The sequence below is a fragment of the Bos grunniens genome, chromosome 8 (genome assembly GCF_055505025.1).
Source record: "Bos grunniens cultivar Pamir isolate PY7600 chromosome 8, Bosgru_T2T1.0, whole genome shotgun sequence".
Classification (NCBI taxonomy): domain Eukaryota; kingdom Metazoa; phylum Chordata; class Mammalia; order Artiodactyla; family Bovidae; genus Bos; species Bos grunniens.
Window position 1 is genome coordinate 42,768,344 of NC_141172.1, and position 18,197 is coordinate 42,786,540.

At 40.6% G+C, this 18,197-nt stretch overlaps 1 protein-coding gene across 5 annotated transcripts in view; it reads right to left on the reverse strand.

Moving 5' to 3' along the window:
• Positions 1 to 18,197, reverse strand: part of DOCK8 (dedicator of cytokinesis 8) — a 233,481-nt gene that overhangs the window by 126,448 nt on the left and 88,836 nt on the right. For all 5 annotated transcript variants that reach the window (XM_086415413.1, XM_086415417.1, XM_086415415.1 and 2 more), the window contains 5 exons: positions 17,120 to 17,243; positions 12,715 to 12,927; positions 8,597 to 8,682; positions 3,393 to 3,459; positions 561 to 710 (listed from right to left, as the gene is read on the reverse strand). In XM_086415413.1, the coding sequence (XP_086271539.1) occupies positions 561 to 710; positions 3,393 to 3,459; positions 8,597 to 8,682; positions 12,715 to 12,927; positions 17,120 to 17,243 (640 nt within the window). The remainder of the gene's footprint in view (positions 1 to 560; positions 711 to 3,392; positions 3,460 to 8,596; positions 8,683 to 12,714; positions 12,928 to 17,119; positions 17,244 to 18,197) is intronic.

Genomic DNA, 18,197 nt, shown 5'->3' on the forward strand with positions numbered 1-18,197 from the left:
GATAAAAACAGGAAGAGTGAAGCTTGGAAACTAAAACCCACATCTCAAACTGTCAGAGCCTAGATATTTGCAGGCATTTAACTCTGGGTCTTTACAAAATCATGAACATGATTAGGAGACTCTGTCCAAGATTTTCTCCACAGCAGCCTCCCAGAGCTGGATAGCCGATGGGGCTTTCCTTGTTAGGAGGAAGGGTGCTCATCCATACCAGGCTTTATTCTGTAGTCACATCTACTCATTGAGGGAGGTGTTATTATCCCAATTTAACAGATGGGGAAACTAAGTCTCAGAAAGGTTAGGTAATTGCCCAAAGTCATATAGGTGCTAAGTAGCAAAGCCAGGACTGAAACCTAGGACTGTATGACTTCAAAATTCAGAGTCATTCCAGCATCTGACACAATTTGCTTGAAAAGGAAAAGGAGGACAGTTGAGAGGGAAACAAAGTGAATCTCACAGAGGACATGTAATACTTTCTGACACCTCTTTCACCCTAAACAGGCACTGGGACTAATGCAACAATGAGAACATCAGAATGTGCAAATCAGACTATATCGAACCACCTTGGCTACTAGGTAGATGTCCGAGGATGGGTAGGTGACTGAGAACACCGCAGATCTTGCCTGACTGGATGAGGCAACAGAGGGCGTGTGAGCACGCAGAAATCCTTTAAACTGGTCAGAGTTCAGGTCACAGTGAAAATTTTCTGAGATCTGTAAACGAGCGGCAAAATGAAAAAATGAGTTACAGTTGTTCTCATGGTCTAAACATATTTAAAAAAAAAAAAAAGAGTGAAGAAGCCCCACCAAATTTCACGAGAAGTAAGTGTAATCATAGACATGGTTTATGATCAGTGGTTGCTGGAAAATCTGATACATATTTTGTCATAGTCTCTAGGTATTTTTGAGTCATTTGAGAGATGTTCTTTGAAACATTTAAATTTTTATTATCCCACCAATATCTCCTGAATACAGTGATGTGCCAGGTACTGCACTGAAGAAAATCAGGGCATTACTTGGGCTCCCAATTAGCTTACACTCAAGAAGGAGGGAAAAGGCAAATATGTACTAACTACAGTGACCACACTGTAGGAGAGAAGGAAATGGCAGCCCACTCCAGTGTTCTTGCCTGGAGAATCCCAGGGATGGGGGAGCCTGGTGGGCTCTTGTCTATGGGGTTGCACAGAGTCGCACACGACTGAGGCGACTTAGCAGCAGCAGCAGCACAGTGACCACACTCAGAGGAAAAAGCATTGTGTAAATTCCTGAGGGTGAGAGGTCATATCCAGTGGGGCGGATGGGGAATGCTTTCCAAGGGGGAGGTGAGTGAGATGGATAGGCCTTGGAAGAAGATTCCACCAGGCAGAGCTGGAGGGTGACAGGTACCAGGAAGAGAGCACAGCACAGATGTCTCAGCAGCTGGAAAATCTGCAGTGACTTTAGTTAATACTGAGAAATCCAGCTTGACTCTGCCTAGGCTCTCGAGGGAAAGAAAGCAGGTGAGAGCCATACTGAAGAAAGCCAGGCATGGAAGGTAAAGAGTTTGTTTTTAATGTTTCAGGTAGTGAGGATCCATTAAAGATTTTGAGCAAGAGTGTGACATGATGAGAGCTCCATGGATGGCGCACTCATGTTGGACGAGCGGTCCAAATAGTACAGTGTTACTTAAGGACCCTCGCAGAACTGGTTTTCCCTTCACCACTAATAGATTTACAGCCAAGAAGACGCTCCCAGGCAGAGACTGCATTTACCAGCTCCCTTGCAGTTAGGAGTAAGCATATGTGTGTGTTTGTATATGTGTGTGTGTGTGTGTGTGTGTGTGCATGCACTCACTTGTGTCTGACTGTATGTGACCCCATGGACTGTAACCCATCAGGTTCCTCTGTCCATGAGATTTCCCAGGCAAGAATACTAGAGCAGGTTGTCATTTCCTACTCCAGGGGATCTTCTTGACCGAGGGATCAAACCCACGTCTCTTGTATCTCCTGCACTGGCAGGTGGATTCTTTACCACTGCGCCTCCTGGGAAGCCTGTAACTAGATTCTCTCCAATCTAGATACAGAACTGTGAGCAGGAGCAGTGATGGGTCAAACTTCCAGGCTTCAACTCTACCCACCTCCACCCTCTGCTATCTTTTCCCCTTTTCTGGGAGCTGCAGTGGCCGTGACAAGAATGATTTGCGAGAACACATACCAAAGATGCCAGCTTGGGTTCCTGAATGACTGAGTGGAGCAAACCACTGTTGACCCTGTGCCCCTGCCCCTACCCTGGACTGTTAGTTATTTCTTTGGCAGCTTTGGGTCTTAGATGCAGTACGCTGGATCTTTGTTGCATCAAGTGAGATCTTCCCTCGTGATGCACAGGGGCGGGCTTAGTTGCTCTGGGGCAAGTGAGACTTTAGTTCTCCAACCGGGAATCAAACCTGAGTCCCCTGCACTGCAAGGTGGATTCTTAACTACTGCACCACTAGGAAAATCCCTGGATTGTTAAGAAACAAACAACAGAAAGTTCTCCTTCCTTAAGCCACAAGTTCTCCATATGTGGCCCCCTGACCAACAGCTTCAGCATCACCTGGGGACCTGTTAGAAATGCAAGTTCTCAGGCCCCACTAGATTTACTGCATCAGAAACTCTGGCACTGGGCCCAGCAACTGTTTTAACAAGCCCTCCAGGGGATTCTGATGCCTGTACAAATTTGAGAACTACAGTTTTAAACCATTGAATATGTGTGTGTGTGTTCGTGGTGGGTTCTCCTGTTTTAGCAGTTAACCTATCCTGACTAATACAAATCTTCATAATTATTAATATTTACTTAAAAATACACAACACACTTCTTAAATACTGAGTGGTTATAGTATTTGAGCAAGGGGGCAGAAGTGTCTCCCCTGGTTTTGCTATTTCTGTCCTTCTTTAGGAGTTACAAAATGACTAAACATTAAAACACTCATGGAAAAGTCTTTTCAATTAAAAGCATGTTATACTTGGTGAGGACTCTACCCAATGGCAAATTTAGACTTTTATTGCACCAGATGCCTTCCATTCACAATAAAATGCAAAAACTCCCAAACTCAGGAAACATTACATGCACTGAGCTTGTTATAGCCGTGTGTAAATTGCTTTGCTTTATGTGTAACCCCATATGTCACTATATCAGTTCTCTGATTCAGCCAGGCTATCAACTTTTCCTTCAAGATTCTTCAAGGAACATAAACGACAAACCTTTCCAGGTCACGTCTTTAAAAACTGCAAAGGCAATAGAACTGGACATATCAAAGGTCATTTGCTTTCAAATCTAATGTGTTTTTACTGCATAGAAATGATATTTAAAGAAATGAACCCAAAGATTCCATGAACAATATACGATGCCCTCAGGGCTGAGTTATTTTTGTTTACTTACCTTTTTCCTTTCTTTAACATCATAGAGGGCAATGCTGGCAAACAGGGGCTCAATTTCTATCTCAAACCTGTCAGAGAAAGAGAGAAAAGTCTATATGGATTTAACTTTGATAATTTTGAGATTTTTGAAAATGCCAAGATACATAATCTGGTTAAAAATGTAAGTAGTTTCCAGAAGTATTTGGGTAGCTCCACGCATATGAGAATCATATGAGAATATTAATAGAGCAATATGAGAGGTCCATAGAAAATTCCTAATCATTTGAGATCATGAAAGTGCTTGCTGGTGGCCCTGCAACAGAGAGCATGTGGAACAGATTCTCCATCTGATCCCACATGGCACTTCTTACTGTTGTAGCTGCTGGGTTTTCAGAGGATTGAGTGTGTCTTAGCTAAAGGTCTTGTTTACAGTTTACATTTTACTGCCAGAATAGGTAGCTCTTATTATTCAGTTTTAAGGGCTGCGGCTTTCAGCTCGTACAAAAAGAAAAGTTAAGTTGCTTTTCTTTAGATTTATAGTGGGACCTGCCAGAAGGAAATAAGGTTACGATGTGTGTGAATGTCTGGTCCTTCCATTGCCAGGGGAGCTTCTGAACTGAGGTGGAGACAGGGAGCTGAGCACAGCTGATCAACACTGAGGTGTGAGGGTCCAATGAGAGCTAGAACGAGCAGCTCTCATACTGGCCCTAATGGCCAATGCCCCCAGAAATGGTGGGCTGAAGACAAGAGAAGGCAACCCCAAGCACAACCCTGCTTGCTATAGGATGCACATGGAACAGACATGCACTTTCTAAATGTTTCAGGTTAACATACAGGGCTTCCCTGGTGGCTCAGACGGTAAATTGTCTACCTGCAATGCAGGAAACCCGGGTCTGATCCCTAGGTCGGGAAGATCCCCTAGAGAAGGAAATGGCAATCCACTCCAGTACTCTTGCCTAGAAAATCCAATGGATGGAGGAACCTGGTGGGCTACAGTCCATGGGTCACACAGAGTCGGACACAACTGAGCAACTTTACTTCACTAACAACCTATGATGCTGCCAGCTAAGAGCCCTAGTAGTCAAGCCCTGGACCACCACCACTGCAGAAGTCACGCAAATTAGGTCAAATTCTGTTTTCAAATGTATGTGAGAGAATGGATTTATCACAGCTTTGTCTAAAAAGAGAATTTTTTACAGAATATGTGGACAAAGGTAACCAGACAAAAGAGTTGGTCAAATGACACCTTGGAAGTGAGACAGTGGGCACGATAGAAGAGCCACAGACACTGAGTCAGAGAGACCTGGACTCTCTCCCCTCTCCCAGTCTGGCTAATTTTGGAATTTTCATTGGGTTACTGACTTTCCCCAGTTTCACTTACTTGTAAAATGAGGAAAGGATACTTATTCTTCCCATTTCCTAGGATTGTTGTAAGGACTGTGAAAGACAGTATGTGTGAACATACTTTATAAACAATGTCAAGGAACATCGTTATTCACAGTAGCCAAAAGGTGGAACCAAACTCAGGTGTCCATCAAAGATGAGTGAATTAATAGAATATGGTATGTGCATACAACAGAACATTATTCAGTCTTAAAAAGAAAGGAAATTCTGACACATCCTACCATATGGACAAATGTTGAAGAAACTGTGTAAGTGAGATATACCAGTCACTAAAGGCCAAACACTGTATAATTCCACTCCCATAAGGGAATGGTGGAAGAGAGAAATGGGAGTTATTGTTTAGTGGGTATAAAATTCCAGTTTGGGTAAGTGACAAGAATTATGGAGATGGATGGTGGCAATAGCTGTACAACAATGTGAATGTATTTACTGCCACTGAAATACTAGTGAAAAATGGATATGACAGCAAATTTTATGTTACCTGTATTTTACCACAAATAAAATTTAACATTATCATTTAATATTTTTTTTACTACATATCATTAACATAATTTTTACTATTCATATTTAAACATTCCAGGTTTACCTATAAGAACTTGCTTTCGTTTGTCCAGTTTATTTAAAGTAGTGAAAGATACATCTCCCCTCTTGCAGGTATATGTTGGTACGAATACAATTTAAGACACTGGAGCAGGTCAAAGACTGAGAAAACACTACAGTTCTCTTTAATTTCTGCTTTGGCAGTTTGGGGAAAATATCATTATAAACTACACTTCACAAATTTCGTCAGGAGAAATCCAAGTGACATGATTACTTTTTTAACAATAGTCTTAGTGGCCATGTCTTCCCATCTGTGAGAAGAGCTGCCATTTACTTAGAGAAAACACCTAGGAGGCCGAGTATCAAGCATCAGAGGATAGAATTCCTCCAATCCCAAAGAGCAGAGTTACTGCAGCCAACAGTGGCCTGATGCACTTCCTGTGGGAGTGGGTGAGAGACTCAGACAATAGGGTGGATTTCCTGAATGATGAATGCAGAGGGGGATGGAAGAGCCACTTCCACTTAGTCCTCCTGCTGAAGGGCTAAGAGTTTTCCCCAGCTGGGTCAGATCCCAGGGACCAGCGTTTGCCCTTATGTACCCACTGCTCAACACAAAGCTGGCTTATTGGCTGCTCATCTCTGTACAAGACAAAAAGTCCTAACTCCCCCACCAACTGGTAGCATTGACTCTAGGAGAGTGCTACAACACCAAGAGAGCCCCACAACTGTGTAAGCAGTCATGCTGGCTTGTGTTCTGAGGAGAGGAATTGGGGAGGCTCCACATTAGAATCGGAAATTTACAGCACGTAGGAACTTTGGGATGATCTGGTCTAACTACTTTACTTATAAGAACTCAAAATTCCAGAGAAGTCCCCAGGCTGAAATACAGTCTTGAATCCAAAATCCAAGTGCCCTAACGGCAAACCAAGTGCTGCCTAAGAGATTCATGAATTGACTTCAACAGATGGATGACTTTCCTAATAGGGTATGAAAAATTTTTATGCCTACATAGTTTTGCCTAGGTAGAGCATCATGGAAAAAGCAAGAGAGTTTCAGAAAAACATCTACTTCTGCTTTATTGACTCTGCCAAAGCCTTTGACTGTGTGGATCACAACAAACAGTGGAAAATTCTTCAAGAGATGGGAATACCAGACCATCTGACCTGCCTCCTGAGAAATCTGTATGCAGGTCAAGAAGCAACAGTTAGAACTGGCCTTGGAACAACAGACTGGTTCCAAATAGGAAAAGGAGTACGTCAAAGCTGTATATTGTCACACTGCTTATTTAACTTATATGCAGAGTACATCAGGAGAAATGCTGGGCTGGATGAAGCACAAGCTGGAATCAAGACTGCTGGGAAAAATATCAATAACCTCAGATATGCAGATGACACCACCCTTATGGCAGAAAGAGAAGAAGAAATAAAGAGCCTCTAGATGAAAATGAAAGAAAAGAGTGAAAAAGGTGGCTTTACTCAACATTCAGAAAACTAAGATCATGACATCTGGTCCCATTGTTTCATGTCAAATGATGGGGAAACAATGGAAACAGTGAGAGACTTTATATTTTTGGACTCCAAAATCACTGCAGATGGTGACTGCAGCCATGAAATTAAAAGATGCTTGCTCCTTGAAAGAAAAGCTATGACCAACCTAGACAGCATATTAAAAATCAAAGACATTACTTTGTCAACAAAGGTCTGTCTAGTTAAAGCCATGGTTTTTCCAGTAGTCATGTACAGATGAGAGACTTGGACTATAAAGAAAGCTGAGTGCCAGAGAATTGAGGCTTTTGAACTGTGGTGTTGGAAAAGACTCTTGAGAGTCCCTTGGACTGCAAGGAGATCCAACCAGTCCATCCTAAAGGAAATCATTCCTGAATATTCATTGGAAGGATTGATGCTGAAGCTGAAACTCCAATACTTTGGCCACCTGATGCGAAGAACTGACTCATTTGAAAAGACCATAATGCTGGGAAAGATTGAAGGCAGGAGGAGAAGGGGATGACAGGATGAGATGGTTGGATGGCAACACCGACGCTATGGACGTGAGTTTGGATAAGCTCAAGGAGTTGGCAATGGATAGGGAAGCCTGGAGTGCTGTAATCCATGGGGTCGCAAAGAGTCAGACACGACAGAGCAATGGACTGAACTGAACTGAACTGAGAGCAGTTACAACTCAATATTTTCAAAAGTGCCTATCATCTGAAAAAGTGGAAGAACTAATTCTCTAAAGCAATCGTCTATAAAGAGGAAAGAGAGGCATGCCGGCACTCCAGGGTTAGGCAAGACAATCCACTGGAACTCAGGAAGAAATACTATAGTTTATTTTAATTGATTGAGTTCATCCTTCAAAATGTTTCACTTATGCTTGTTTTGTAACACATATAATATTTAATACACAAGTACAAAATTAATACACATATAGAAGATGTGTGACTTTTAAATACAATTAAAAAGCTAAAAAAGAATTGCTTTCAAGCAAACGTGACCCATGAGATGAATCCAGATTTCAGACATGTGCTGTTTGAAATGTGTGTTACCGAAGAAGGAAGTGAGAAAATATTTAAGAAGTCAGGAAATCATGCAGAAAAATCTGGATTTCTAGTTTCTCTTTTTGAAAAAAAATCAGACAACTGATCAAATGGGTCAGTTCATTTGGATGGCAAGAGTTGGCCCAAGCTAGTAGTGAGCGCCCCCAGAGGATAGTTTGCTACAGTCCCACTACACTCTAATGTCCTCTGGCACTGAAACTGAGTTTTAGTTGCATTTTTCATTGTGTTTTAATAATGGTATGTTGGGAAATGCATATAAATCTCTAAGAATAAAAAGGATCTAACTTGTAGCATTTTCTGATTTCAATATTGTAAATATTTCTACCATTCTACCATGGCTAATTTCAAACTACCAATGTGACTTCACTGAATAAAGAGCTGGGAAGAGAAGCATACACTGAGCTCTCAGGAGTTAGAGTGGACTCCAGCACACCACTGGCTTTTACTGCTATTTTTCTTAACGCAGGACATTTCGCTCAATTAATTACCTAGACATCTAACCTTAGTGTTCGTCTTCCTTTTCATAGTAGAATGACGGTCAAAGGCCTGGCAGGAATATAATCTGGGGCTACCTGATTCTGAACTCTGGTCTTTCTACTACTTCACAGCTGCCCACTGTTAAAAGTGTGTTGGGGTCCTCCCTGATTCAAGCTCTGATGAGAAAGACAATTTGTATCTGAAAGGCAAGACAGATCTCAATCGAGTAGGTAGTGTTTGCTGATACTTACTTCAGGGTCAGCAACTTGACCAATATTCTGTTTCCCAGATGTTCCTTGGGACATTCTGGTACCGGACGTATTTCCACAGCATCCTCCTATTATTAACCACATTGTAAAAGAAATCAGTAGTGAATTCCCATGAAATCAGTAGTGAATTAATCAGCAGTTAACCAAGGGAAGGGAAGACTGCTATCTACCATGCAAGACAAGCTGCATTTGCTTTATTTCTAATCACAGAACAATACATTAACTTTTATAAGAGTTTATTATCCAACCCCCATGCTTCAAAGTCAGCATTTACAGCAAAGATTTTTCTCCTTTCAGACAACCAAACATTTAAGACAAAGAGACCAAAAGAGGAAGGAAGGAAATGTGAACATAGATAAGGCTTAGTAACATCCACCAGATGGCATTGCAAAATCTTACACCTATTGTTGACTTTTTTTTTTTTTGCTGGCTTTAAGGACACAATCAGAATATTTCTCCTGCTGAGGGCTTTACCAGTAAATATGTGAGTTTCAGACTTGAGATCTGAATCAGAAAATTTCACCTAAAGCTGTAAACCATTAATACTGTAATACAGTGGCTTTCTTGGTTCACAGTTTCCTTAAACAGATGAGAGAGATTTGGGGCTGAATTTATAGGTTCTAAATAGACATGTCCAGCTAGAACTTGATAAAGTTCTAAGAATTGAAAAGCTTAGTAATGACACGTTAAGAGATGTGTCTGTCTATTTCACGACATAGGGACTGAAGAGTTAAAGGGAAGTATCAAGTATACGTACAGCTGATTCACTTTGCTATATAGCAAAAACTAATGCAACATTGTGAAGCACCTATACTCCAAGGAAAATTAATTTAAAAATTCAAATGTGAACTATCACAGTATCTTAATTATAGTCATAGATGCAAAGACTGACAGTGCAAGTCATCCTGAGAACTTTAATTCCTGCTCTTGTGGTGGGTACACAAACTCTGATGAATGGTCTGCAGCTCACAAGTGTCCAACAAATAGGTCCATGTCTAATTATATTTTTTAAATTTATTCTTAATTGAAGCATAATTGTTTTACAATGTTGTGTTGGTTTCTGCCTTACGACATGAAGCGGCTATAGTATACACGTGTCCACTCCCTCTGGAACCTCCCTCCCACCCCACCACCCCAACCCTCTAGTTCATCACAGAGCACCAAGTTGAGCTCCCTGTATTACACAGCAACTTCCCACTAGCTCTCTACTGTACATATGGTAATGTATATGTTTCTGTGCTACTCTCTCTCAATTCCTGGGCTATAAATGACATCCCGAATACCCGATAGCAACCAGAAGAATTTTTCTAAATAGCAATACAGTCATCTTCTTATTAAATCTGTGCCCAGTTTGGTGGAATACTCCCAAGTGTAAACTCACCACCACTCTAACTTTCAATTCCCCTTTGTGTTAAACAGTTTGGTGGGTGGAACTGCTGAGTTGTTTCAGAGGAGGTGCTATTCTGATGCCCACACTGAGGTGAAGGCCCTCAGAGCAAGCGGGAACTTTCAGGGTGATCAGGACAGACACATCTGAAAGGTAAGGGGCCCCTTATTGGAAAACAGCCTCACTATAAAAACATTCTGCTTTTGGTGTGGATTCAAAACTTTGGTATACTTTTAAAAGGCTCTTCATTTGGAAAATTGTAAGCATATACAAAAGTAGAGAAAATACTGTAATGGATCATACACAACCATCATTTAGCTTCAACAATTTTGACTTATGGGCAATTTGGTCTCATCCCTGGGTCAGGAAGGTTCTCCAGTGTTCTTGCCTGGAGAATCCCACGGACAGAGGAGCCTGGTGAGCTACTACAGTCCATGGGGTCTCAAAGAGTTGGACAGGACTGAAACAGCTTAACATAGCACACAGCATGTACTCTCAGTTACTACTCCCCCACTCAGTGTTGGATCGCTCAGAACAAGGCCACAGAGATCATATAATTTCATCAGTGAGCACTTCAGTAGAGACCTCTAAAAGATAAGGACTTTTAAAAACATATACTATAACGCTACTATTAATTTTTAAAAATAATTTCCTATTTTAATGAAATATGTAGTCAGCTCCAAACTTCCCCAACTGTCTGTTTTCTTTATAGTTAGTTTCTTAATTCAGGTTCCAAACAAGGTCTATATGTTCATATGTTTCCCAAGTCTCCTCTAAACTATGTGAATTTCTTGCACTTTTACAGTTATCTGATATAAAAATGAATTGTCAATGAAGCAAAAGTCATGGACACCTCTTGTTTTCCTCTTCCTGGGAGAAAACAGAGAGATACTTACAGTGAGAAAGAGAGAGGATCACAAGAGAGAAAGGGATAATATGAGAGATGAGGTTCTTCTGTCAGCAGACCCAGTGGAACCTGAGGCCAACTCCACATCTCCCTGCTTGAGATTTCACTACAAGCCAATAAGTCTCCACTTTAAAAAAAAAAATTTAGTTGTTTTTAGTTGGGTTCTATCACTTGCAACCTAGAGGAGTCCTAGTGCAAACTCCCCTATGATCTGGAGAATAGCGCACCTCTCTTAGGGACCAGCATATGCCTTTTACAGAATCAGAGTGAATCAGGGAAAGAACTCGCCTCATAGAAGCTTGGTGGTTGAATTCTAGTTTTGCCTCCCCTGTATACTCAGTTGTAATTTGGATATAATAGTTCACCTCTCTTCTAATTTTCTTCACAAGGACATAAAGTAATAATAATATAAAATAATTTCATGAATGTGTTGTCCAAAATAAAATCAGCATTTGTAGTCATTTCATAGTAGGTAAGAAAGTTATCCCTTTTTTCTACAGGACTTTCTTTGGAGAAAGTACAAGTTATAAGAGCAAATGTAATTTTTGTGTGTATAACTTCAGCACATTCAAGGGCCAGTATAGAAGCTGTCAAGTATTTTAGACTTTCCAATTTCCAAATATCCTATACACTAATCACAAAGAATCCTCTCGTTAGTAAAGCAGGCCGCATTAGGATGTCTGCTAGATCATAACTTTTAGTCTCAACTGAGTTTCTGCACCGTTTAGAGACCATAAAACACAATTCCTTCAAAATGGTCTATGATTCATCCTTGTAATCAAGCCTGGATATCCTCCCATTTAATCTAGTGAAAGAGATTTTAATGAGCTGATGTCTCACTGTAAGTCTCCTCCTCACCCCTTAACTGTTTCTTCTCTTCTGGTATCCATTCTGGGTCATTATTACCTATTGGCACCTCCATCAGGGAACTGGGAGGAAGAGGAATGTGAAGGTCGTATCAGTCAGATATAATATTTCTTGACAAATTTGGTAAAAAGTTCTAAATCTATAGGTGGAAACTGAGAGTTACAAGATGTGACTGTTTATGTCATCTTTGGATTTACATTAGGTATAGTCATATATAGATAAACAGTTAAACATAAAACTTGGAGTTAATGTGTTGTGATCCCCTTCTATAATTCAATCTGCCTGCTGAATCATGAACAAGTTATTTAACCTCTCTGATTCTTACTTTGCAATATGAAGGATGGGGATGATAACACTGTCCATATTATTCATATTTAATCTTCCTCATTCAGAAGAGGATTTGAGCCCTTCTGACAATGAAAAATGAGGATTTGAGGCCACTGCAAAAAAAATAAATAGATGATAAAACCAAGGTAGTTGGAAAATATGGATGAGAAAAAAATAAAGCTAAAGCAAACTCAGGACACTAGTAAGTAAGCCACCAGACTTGGTAGGGTGTGTGCTCAGTTGCTAAGTTGTATCTGACTCTTTGCGACCCCAAGGACTGTAGCCCACCAGGTTCCTCTGTCCATTGGATTCTCCAGGCAAGAATATTGGAGTGGATTGCCATGCCCTCCTCCAGGGGATCTTCCTGACTCACAGATCAAACCTGAGCCTCCTGAACTGCAGGTAGATTTTTACCACTGATCCACGAGGGTATGACTGATGAGTAATTTGCTCTGTTGTTACACAGGCTTGCCTTCCTGAAATACACAGCCCAGAAATCACACAATTAAGCATCCCGACATTGCTATACAATAATGACAAGCAATAGTATTTTCCTGGGAGGCTCTCTGTGTCTTCGCTGAAATTCTCCAGTGTGGAGACAGTCATACCCACCTCATCCACTGATGGATAAAGGGCAAAGAGCTCGGCCTGCCGATTGGTCCTCCGGGCCTCCTCATTCTGCTTCTCGAAGTCCTCAGCGCTCACTTGTTGTACAAGGTTTTCCAGCCTCGGGTCAGGCTGCAGGCTGCGGAGGTCGAAGTCACAGGCAGTGTTGGGACCTTTCCCAGAGACATCACACAGCACGCTCAGGTGGCGGGGACCTGCCTGTAAGAAAAAGACATGGCTTCATGAGAGAGATCATGGGCTTCAAATGAGAACTAAAGGGTCTGGGATGTCTCAAGATGGCTCCAACGGGGGACTGCAGAATCAGGCCTCAAGGAGTCTCTGACAAGAATCACATCATAGCTTCCTGGACTGAATATCCTAAATTTAGATGTCTCTCTCCTGCCTGGAAGCAGGTGATTAACTCATCAGATGTAGATACACCCATTCTTGAGGAAAAGTTTGACAATAATTCTGTAGTGCTATTAGTTTGAGGGGGTGTTCTTTTCTGGAGATTGGGAGCCAAGCCTCCTATGAACCATACACATGTCTCATGCTTAAGCAGAACAGAACTGGAATAAGGTGTTAAAAAAAAGTGAGGGGGCGGGGAGAGACTGGACTGGGGAATAAAGAGACTTCATGCTAATCTCAACTCCAGAACTTGGCTTTCAAAACTGGAAAATAAGATGATCTGTGAGGAGCGTTCCAATTTAAACTTTATATAAACTCGAAAGCATGTTTCCAAAGACAGAAATGTGGGCATGGGAACACTTTCCTACAGGACTTTAGTAACAGTTACAGGAATAAGTACCAGAGGGGGAAAAAAAACACTTGCTATTTCAGCAGTATTCACTCAGCTGCAGCATGCTTGAAAAAATTTCAGTCAAAAAGAGGATGCTTTATTCCATTAGAAATGTCTTGGAAATTGCGAACTGGATGCCTAACTCGAGACCTGGCAAAAAATATAAAACCAAAAGCAATAATATGTTGTAACAACATAGATAGATCTATTACAAATATCTGTAAAATATATGGTAAAATGTTATTTTCAAAGTAGTATTAAATGGACTGTGCAATAACTCTGTAAAACAGTTTTGGTCCTGTGCAGCAATGAAGACCTGGTACAGGAAAAAATAAACAAAAACAAAATTATTAAAAAAATTTTTTTTGGTGGTATCTGTCTACCTCATAAAAGTCCTACTCTCCTAGGTCATAAATTTTATGTAAACTGACTGTGTTAACAATCACATTCACACACAATATTAACCAATATTAATATTTAAGTTATTAAAAACTTTGTTCATCTTAGAATTTATAAGATTCTTGGGAAAATTAATTGGGTTACCCAAGACTCTTTAAAAGGATCAACATCTATATCTGTCTCCAGAATTTATTTAAAGGCCACAACTGGACAAGTAAGCAAAGGTATGAGGACAAGAGTATCTCTGGAACACTGCTTGTAGTAACAAAATAATAAAAACAACCTAAGCATCCCCCCAAAAAAGAAAGTTTTGAGATTAAGAGATTTTGGAACTTTCATACAATAGAATGTTATTCAGCCTTTAAACAAAAAGAAGAACATGCTGTCATTAGAAGAGAAAGATGATCATAGTATATTTCCTTGTTAATAAGAAAAAAGAAGTTAAATAATATTATATAATCAAATTTTTATGAAATATATTTGTACTATGGAGTCATATCATATATATATGTGTGTGTGTATATATATATATATATATAAATTATGTAAATTCAGGCATTTGACTTCACAATTCCACTCAAAAAGGTTCCTAAGAATGACTGAAAGGGGAAGATGCTGCCTGTCTGACCATCTCTCCATGACGAGTATTAGTTTAATACTTAAAAACACACACTTTTGTACAACCTGCCTCTGAAACCCAGCCAATGACTCGGTGTGCTGGAGGAGTGAGGAATGGGTGTGCTGCTCATGCACCTTTTGAAGCCACCCTTTATACTCTGCTCTGTGATGCTGGGTCTGCGTTTAGCAAATCCTATTTCTGCTTTGCTACTTCCCCCTTTAGGTTCTGCATGGCTGGGGGAGGGAGAAGGGACTGGCTGCTTCCTCTCTGCCTGCAGGTCTCATCTTGGTTGTGGCAGTTGCTTCTAGTTTTCTGTTTCTTCCAGCACTTCCAGAAAAACCCTCATCTTACCTTCCTTGGAGGTACCAGCATCAACTGGGCAATTCTTTCTCCCAGGAGGTCTGAGTCCAGACTCTCAGCCCTTGTGAGGTCTTTCCTCTGATGACACCACTGGCTAGGCTATGCCCCCTCCTCAGGTATTTGAGTGCCAGCTCTGAGGCCTCTCTTCTGAGCTTGCAGGTTCTGATAACTCCAAGCTCCTCCCACTAGACCCATGGTTCTCAAACACACTCCTGGGACCAGCAGTATCAGCATTTCCTAGGGAATGCTCATGAGAAATGCAAATTCTCAAGTCCCCGCTCCGGCTGGCTGCGGTGAAACAGAAACCCTGGAGTGTGGCCGGCAATCTGTGTTCAAACAAGCCCTTCAGGGGGATTCCAATGACACTCAGGTTTGAGACTCACTGCCACAGACCCCAGCCCTAGAGAGGTGTGCTGTTTCTTGCAGTTACAATTTCTGTAAGACTTCAATTTTTCTTTTTGGTTCTCTCAGTCCTCAAAAATACGTTCGACTAATTTCCTATGTAAAATTTCTTCAGAGGAAACATCTAGTGTGGTTTCTGTCTGACTGAAACAAGGGAACAATTTAGTTGGTCATCTGCATGATGAAAGCAGAATTCAGTCAAAATTACCAGTGAAAACCCCCTGAAATTTCCCATAGAGGATGGCATAAAGATATTCCACGTTTCAGTAAGCCCATCAGATTCAGCTCTAGAATTGATGCCTGATTTCGCTGCAGAGATAAGTAGTCAGCCTGGCTGTAGTTTGAAATAGGTATTATCTAAAACCTCTAGTCATATTCAGCATGGTGAGATGCTTGTGTTATGAGGGCACCTGAAAGCTGAAAACTGGTTTAGAAGTCCTGTGCAAACTTGGACACATTTCTTTCCTCTATGCTTCATTTTTTTTAACCTATAAAATGGACAGACTGGACCAGAGCACTGGCTTTTAAAATCTTTTGTAAATTGTGGTAAGTATACATGTAATATAAAAATTTCATCATTTTTTTAGTGTACAGCTCAGTAATGTTAAGTGCATTTATATCGTTGTGCAACCAGTCTCCAGAACTCTTCGTTTTGTAAAACAGAAACTCTATACCCATTAAATAAAAACTCCTTATTCCTACCTCTCCACAGCCTCTGGCAACTACCATTTTAACTTTATACATCTATGAATCTGATTAGTCCAGGTACCTCATATAAATGGAATCATACAGTATTGATTCTTTTGTAACTGGCTTATTTCACTTAGTGTAACGTCTTCAAAGTTCATCCATGTCACAGAATATGTGTCAGAACTTCCCCCCTTTTTAAGGCTGAATAACTACTCCACTGTGACTTCCCAAGTGCTGCTAGGGGTAAAGAACTTGCCTGCCAATGCAGGAGACCTAAGTAATGGGGGTTCAATCCCTGGATCAGGAAGATCTCCTGGAGGAGGGCATGGCACCCACTCCACTGTTCTTGCCTGGAAAATCCCATGGACAGAGGAGCCTGGTGGGCTACGGTCCATAGGGTCACAAAGCGTCGAACATGACTGAAGCCACTTAGCACACACACGCAGTGCTCCATTGTATGGATATGCTGCATTTAGTTGATCTCTTCATTTGTCCATGGACACTTAGTTGTTTCCACCTTTTGGCTACTGTGAATAATGCTGCTATGAAAACAGGTGTATAGAGTACTGACTTTTAAATTGTAACTACTTTGTAATGGTAATAATAATAATAACCGCATTCACTGGACACACAGTGTGAGCTGGCACTGTCTTAAATGCTTCACACATATTAACTCATTTAATACTCAAACAACTTCACCAGTTGTGTACTTTTATCATCCTCGTTTTCCAGGGGAAGAAATTGAAGACCAGAGAGTTGAGTTATCCTGTCTGAGGTTAGAGTAGGTATGTGGTAGAATCACAGAGAGCCAGGCAGTCTGCCCCAGGGTGGAGCTTTCAATCACACTGCAGGCTGCCTGAGGCGTGGGGGCACCCCTGAGTATCTGCCAGAATCATTACAGGGATGGGCCCAAATCCCCCCCCTCAAGTTAGAGCCCCTCCACTTTTATCTACTTTTATTTGAACACCAATTTATATAGCTACAAACAAGCGTGAAAAAAATATCACTTACTAAATGGTAGAGCTCCTTCTATTCTAATATTCTATGAGTCTAGCCTTTTTATTAGTTTTTAAAAAAATCAACAGCATGCCATGGCAGAACAGTCCAGTAACCTGGCAACCGTGTTTGTTGATAGGAAATACCTGAGCGCTGGGTTCACTGCACTCCAAGGTTTCTGACTCAAACGTCTGTTTCTGAAGCGTCTTGTGAAAATCTTTTCGGGATCCAGTCTTTTTAAAGCTGCAAACCTCTGAGCTTCCTTGGTTTCTTTCATTGTTGTTATTAAATAAGAGACAGAAGGAGGGAGAGGGAGAGAGAGAGGCAAAATCATTAGTCTAAAAATAAAAGTAATGGCTTAAGTGCAGACCCATCATGCTTCTGAAAGATCTTGCAAAGAGAGGACCAATTGTAATTCTTCTCATCTAATTGTGTACCAGGACTAACACAAGGCTCTGTTGTAAAGAGATACAAACTTGCCTCCTCGCTGGCTCACTATTAAAGACAGGAGTGGCCTGGGAAAATGCCACTTCAGAGGTGTGGTCATTTCAGCTGTGGGGCATTTGGCTCCAAGCTGAAGCTGAACTATGACCCCAGTGGAAGAGGCTGGAATAAATCTAGCAAAGTGCAGAAGCAGGGAATAAAGGTCATTTGAAGATAAAAATAGAGGAAAACATTTAATCTTCAAATCAATGTTCTTAGTAAAGAATAAAAAGGGCAGGACATGGTTAACAAAAATAGAATTAAATGATCTATGTACCGAAAATCTTTGCTACCATCCTCAATTGCTACTCCATGCATGTCATTACAGTTGTTTTAATAAGTGTTGCTAATATTATATGATATAACATATATGGAATGTAAAATATAATACAAATCAATCTATATACAAAACAAAAACAGATTCACAGGCATAGAAAAACATAGTTACTAAAAAGGGGAAAGGGGGAAGGAATAAGTTAGGAGCATGGGGTTAACAAACTATTACATATAAAATAGATAAGCAACAAGGATTTACTGTATAGCACAGGAAATTGTACTTAATATCTTATAATCACCTATAATGAAAAATATTCTGAAACATACATATATAAATAGATATACATATATAACTGAATTATTTTGCTATACACTTGAAGCTAACACACTATTGTAAATCAACTACACTTCAATTTTTTTAAAAATGTGTTGCTATGGAAAGGGTTTAATGTAATGTCTAGCACT